General features: G+C 40.0%; 1 protein-coding gene across 1 annotated transcript in view; it reads left to right on the top strand.

The window, feature by feature from the left end:
* Cdc40 (cell division cycle 40) overlaps positions 1–6,000 on the top strand; it is a 52,469-nt gene that overhangs the window by 28,605 nt on the left and 17,864 nt on the right. The window contains exon 4 of the mRNA XM_021204730.2: positions 5,049–5,132. Coding sequence (XP_021060389.1) covers positions 5,049–5,132 — 84 coding nt within the window. The remainder of the gene's footprint in view (positions 1–5,048; positions 5,133–6,000) is intronic.

Below are 6,000 nucleotides of genomic sequence, written 5' to 3'. Positions count from 1 at the left end.
GAAATAGCTGTACTCTCTCATAGTATGAAATAGCTGTATTCTCTCAGCGGGGATATTTTTAAGTTAGCCAGAATGAAAAGTGGCTCCGGAGAGGACTTGTCCTATATTGTTAGGTTCCATGTTGCCATGGTAAGTACCAGTCACGATGGGATCTGCATACCAGCTGGGAATGGAGCTCAGCTGACAGACTGCTGGCCCAGTGTAGCATAGCTTGGGTGATGTGGGGATGTATGCCTATCATCAAGTATTCCAGAATTGCAGGCCTGAGAACTGCAGTTCAGGGTCGTCCTTGGCACAAAGTGGATTTAGGCCAACCTGGGCTATCTGAGCTCCTGTCTCCAGAGCAAACAACAACCAAAGGGACTGTATAAACTAAAACAACCCTCGAAGGTTTCACTGACAGACACCTCTAGGACAATACAATGGTTACAAGTTCACTTTGTACCCCTTGCTTCTAGAAAGAGTCCATTGTAAGCCTACAGTGATGTGTGACACATTAGAAACTAAGCTATAGAGAACCCACCTCAAATAAAATAAAATAAAATAAAATAAAATAAAATAAAATAAAATAAAATAAAAATTTTTTTTTAAAAAAGGAAGCATTGAGTTTTGTCTCTGCTGGTTAGCAGCTGTGGCTAGGGCAACGGATGGGGAGATGGCTCAGTTAAGAGCACTAACTACTCTTCCAGAGGATCTGAGTTCAATTCCCAGCACCCACATGGTGGCTCACAACTGTCTGTGACTCCAGTTCCAGGGGATCCAAAACCCTCTTCTTGCTTCTGTGGCATTAGCCATTCACACGGTGCATAGACGTGCATGCGGATAAAACATGCACACACAAAAATGAAAACAAAAACTTAACTCTTGAATTTATATATTCTAGCCTCTACAGAGACAGACTTAAAGTTTTTGTTTTCATAGATTTTTAGAAGGAGTCCATATGTAATAATTTAGATAGCTTAAATCTCCTTAAAGCAAGATTTAATAATAATAATAAATTATTTGTATTGACATTCATTTTTCAAATTTCTTTACTGCAAGAGCAGCATTTACAGCCATTAAGTGGGCTTTAGTTTGGGAATGGACTTAATTTTAATATAAAGAGCCATTGTAATATGTACATGCCTGTAAACTTGAGAGGGAGGCAAGTGGATCTCTGTGAGTTCAAGGACAACCTGGTATACATCATGAGTTCCAGGACTGTGAGAGCTATAAAGAGCCTGTCTCAAAAAGATAAAATAAAATATTTTTAAAAAGGAAAAAAGGAGTGATTGAGTTTAACCTCTCCCAGGAAGCAGTGGTAGACTAGGGAGAGGCCGTGCTGCTAGGGAGGAGGGTAAGACCTAAGAAAGAAGTGTGCGGCTAGAGTGTCAGAAGGAAGCAGCCTGGAAGCTGGAAAGCAGGTGTGTCCTGCCTGACGTTCCTCTTCTACACAAAAATAAATCTAGGTTTCACGTTACTGTCCCTCGTTTGGAAAGTACTAGTGAAGGCAGGCCTTCCTTACGTCCTGTCCCACTGTTATCTAAGAAGATATGACACATAGGTTCACTTTTATCTGAGTATCCCATCCTAGCTCCGAGGTATAGAACAAACATCAATCCCACCATCTCAGTAAATGACTTGGGGTAGATTCATACTCCATAGGGCATTTAGATTATGTTGGAACCAACCTGTAGAATCCTGATTATCAGTGAAAGTAGTCTTGTTTACTGTAGAAACCCATTTATTTAACTTAGAGTATAGCTTTTAGGTCCTGCTGGTGGTATTTCTCCTGGTGGTCCGGCCCCTGGTGTATGTGTGGACTCTCTTCCTGTCTGCTTCCTGTTCTGGAGGCTTTCACAGCTGATCTCAGGAGAGGCTTCTCAGAAGGGCTCCTCCCATTGCTCAGTGCTCACCCAGAATTTTCCCTTCATCAGTCCTTAGAATGGGAAAGTAGAATTTTAAATTAATGCCATCAGTCTTATCATAATCGTTATTAGCATACATTTAACTTCAATATTAGGAGAAACTAACATTTCTAAAAATTGTAGTCTGTTAGTATAATTTCTGTAAGAAATCCTTGAAGTATTAGATTTCAAATTGGTTCCAGTTTTCAATATTAAAATTTCAATTTGTGTGTTATACAGTAATAGGGAATATTCCTATGCACAAAACCTTATTATTATTTTCTTAAATAAATTTCCAAAGTAGATCGAAACTGTGTTTTTAAATTTGTGGTACATTATCAAGTTCCTTTCTAAAAGAATTTGAGCAGTTTATTCCACCATGTGATGCATAGAAGGCCTCGTCTGAAGGCTATGCTTTTACCCGGGACCCACGTGACTGCTTTTCCCTTTGTTGTAATCAGAATAGTAAGTCTCTACTTCAGTTTGACTTTTGTGGACTACTATGAGATTGAAGATTTTCTATATATTTGCAAGTAATTCTTTGCAGATTATCTGTAGTGTCTTTTCATTCACCTATAATGATATAATTGTTTTATAATTGTGAGGGTGCAATAATAAAATTAATGTTATGGGCATTTCAAGTATGACTACCAAAAGGAAAAGAAGTGAATATGAACTCCATTGAAAAGGAGAAGTGGGAAATAAGCTTCAGGAAGATACATGAGCACACTTAAAACAAGGAAGATGTGTTGATTTTTGAGATATGGATGATAGACAGCTGGCTGAACTGAGATCCCACAGTGTTAGGTCTGGACCTTGTGTTATCTCCAGTTGTAGGATGTGTCTCCTTGCTGCTCTGCTCTCCCTTGTTTGTGAAAGGAAGACAGTGCGGCAGACTCCTCCCCTGGGGGAAAGGCGCCTGGGTTGGCAGAAGCACAAATGAAGTTCTTTTCCTTGTGACCAAGACTGGTCAGAGGAGCTGGGGACTGGTGCCTACACAGAGAGAATGACCAGGACCCCCTGGTCCCCTGCAACACCGTGCAGCGCCATTCATGTAAACAGAAATCTCACTTTCATTAAGCAAATGGCTTTAGAACTCATGGGTTGCAGCCCATGGGTTACCACAGACACATGGGTAGGCCTCAGTGTGGCGTAGCCCAGAGGACTGTGTGTCCTGAGGACTTCCTGCTGTTATGGAGTTCTGCTCTGCCTGCTGCCCTCACGTGCCTCTTAATCTAAGAACTGTATGAAAACTAAGGGGGCTTCTAGTCCCTCACTGGGCAGTGCCTCTGGCACTCATAGTACTAATGCCTGATCTCCTTCCGGCGTTGCTCCTGGAGCAGGTTATGATTCAGTCACCACCCTAGAGAAGAACTTAAGAGATGTAGATTGTCAGCAGTGTTTTCAAAATCATTTATTAGAAAAAAATTAACACATAATCACACTGTAATTGTATACTGCTTGAAAGATTTTGCTAGGAAATATAAGCTACAGAAGAAAGAATAAATTATGGCATTGTATGGTAAGGTGTAGTATAGTGTGCCTGGAACATTGTATCTCCCGTGCATCAGCTGTGTGTACATGTGTGAAGTCTGCGAAGGGAGTTGGAGCATTATTCCTTCCACCCACCAGTTGTATGCATTTATGTATGTACATGTGTGTGGAATACTTACAGCCTGCTTGTGGGAGCTTTGCTCTAGCCATTCTATGTGTGAGTATGTTTATGTCTGTTTGTAGGTCTGTATGCATGTATATATGTGTGTGTGTGTGTGTGTGTGTGTGTGTGTGTGTGTGTATGCATGTTTGTGTGTATGAAGTTATTGGACTGCCTTTTGTTTCATCCATTCAGTGTGTGTGTTTGTGTGTGTGTACGTGTGAATTTTCTCTTTCCTTATCTTTCTCACCTGCCTTAAAAGAGTTAAGCAAGTTCATAGTTTTTCCACTGGCCACAGAGAGTGCCAGCCCCAGTAAACAAAGTTTTGTTCCCTCAGAAAATGTCTCCTGAACAGCTTCTCAGATCGCTGGCTGCCTTTGGCAGCAGCCCTTGTAGGTATCAGGATCCACCCCAGTCAACAGGTTCTAAGCACTGACCCTAACAGCTGCCTGCCTCCGTTTACCCACCACACAGATGCCAAAGCCTGAGTCACTGGCAATCAAATCTGTCCTCTGGCTAAGAACATATTTTAAAGATGGAAAAAGGAGGAAACTATATACAAATGAGCTAATATCCAGATGGTTGGTTCTATTCTGGTATTATAAGGATGATTTGAACTCCTACATCCTTGGCCCGTTTTAAAGGTATACCTCATACCAAATCCTTTTATGTTTCCCCAAAGAAATTCACTTTGATCTCCAACTGCAAAAAATAAAAATAAATGTTAAACCCATCTTCCAGCATGGGTCCTTTAGGAAGTGCAGATCGTTAGATAATCATCATGGTGGTTGGCATGGGCTGGAGGACAGACCGATGATCTGGCTGGCTTTTGTGAATATGCTGCTTTGCTATGAGGACTTAATTTATCAGAGTTTTATTGTAATAGTACATCCACTTGAGAAATCTGAGTGTGCGTATCCCTTGGTTCCCTTTGGCCGATGAAGACCACAAATACATGCAGCTGTGTATTCTGTGTGACTGGCTGAAGGATTGTATTCCTATGCCAGCAGCTAGCCTTCCTTCTCTCATTACCGAAACACTCCAGAGACTACCCTTACTGAGAGGGTATTTCCCATGTAATAGCTGTATCTTATATATAATTTCTTATTCGATTTCGTTTTTAGTTTAATAATTAACTATAACATTAATTAACAAGAACAAGGAAATAGCTTCTAGCTTTCTGAATACATAGTGCACCTATATATTTAAGCTCTGAGATAATTTGAAACTGAACTTGGAATTCACAGCTAGAAAGACTCTTAGTGCTGCAATGATTGTTCGTGAGATTCATCCTAAGAAATTCTATTTTCTCCTCTTGAGTCTTTCATGGTCCAGCCTGACATGTGGGTTAAGCATTGTAAATGAAAATGTTGCCCAGAAAGGAAGGCCTAATCCTTAGAGACACTTTTTTGTTATCTGGAGAGGAAAATATGAAATGGGTGATTGTGGATAGTAATAGAAGGAGTGACTGTAAAGAGGGTCAGCCACTTGTACCTTTTTGCTTTCAGGCTATGCACTGGACCCTTCGTTAGATAATCATCAGGTGTCTGCTAAGTATATTGGCTCTGTGGAAGAAGCAGAGAAGAACCAAGGTAATGCGCTCGGAGGAGGCGGTCACAGTGTCTTACAGGCGTCGGTCGGTGGGAGAGAGAGCACTCTGTTTAGCTCCTGGACTTGTTTTTAAGTTGAAGAAATGGAGTGATATAGGCTAGAGCAGTAGAGTTTAGAAGAGCACTGTTCACAGCTCACTGTGGCGGACCATCAGCTGCCCAGTCTGGTCGGGACGGTGGTGGTACTTAACCTCTTTTGGTGATTTCGAGTACTTGGCACCACACCAACCTCTACAGATTATTCTGTTACAATTAACGTTTAGGTAAATTTGGCAGTTAGGGTTTCTTAACAGAGAAATTCTATACTAGGTGTCTGTTAAAATAATTTTGACAAATTGCTGTAATAGCAATGTCTTTTAAAGCATATTTATGTTCCTATTCACTTAGTACTTAGAATGAGACAAACCATTATAGTGAAATGCCAGCTTTGTTCAAAGCTCATCAGAATATTTATTTATAAAATGCCACTAAAATAAAATGTGATAGTTGTACAAGGATAACCTTCATTATAATGAAACTATCTTACAAGTATGCGTGAAGTACTGAAATGGAATTTTAATTGCTTTGTTGTAGCATAGAGCCCAGTGAACATTGCTTTGAGTTTATACAAATGGGCTTTTTTTCTTTCTATTACACTCCTTTGTCAAGTCTTTCTAAAGCTGATGACACTGGAGGCCAAGTTTAGATTGACATCATATGGAAGTTATATCAGATTCTATGAAACCCTGTTTAATTTGTATTGTTGTATATACATGAAGTAAGAATAAATTATTAAGCATTTGCTGTAGTTTAATTCCATTTTAAATGATAAATTAGTTTATTTTGTTTTTGCTGATATCTTGCTGGGCAT

The sequence above is a fragment of the Mus pahari genome, chromosome 9, assembly GCF_900095145.1.
Source record: "Mus pahari chromosome 9, PAHARI_EIJ_v1.1, whole genome shotgun sequence".
Taxonomy (NCBI): Eukaryota; Metazoa; Chordata; class Mammalia; order Rodentia; family Muridae; genus Mus; species Mus pahari.
Note: the sequence above shows the minus strand (reverse complement) of the source record. Positions and strands in the feature narration are given on the sequence as shown.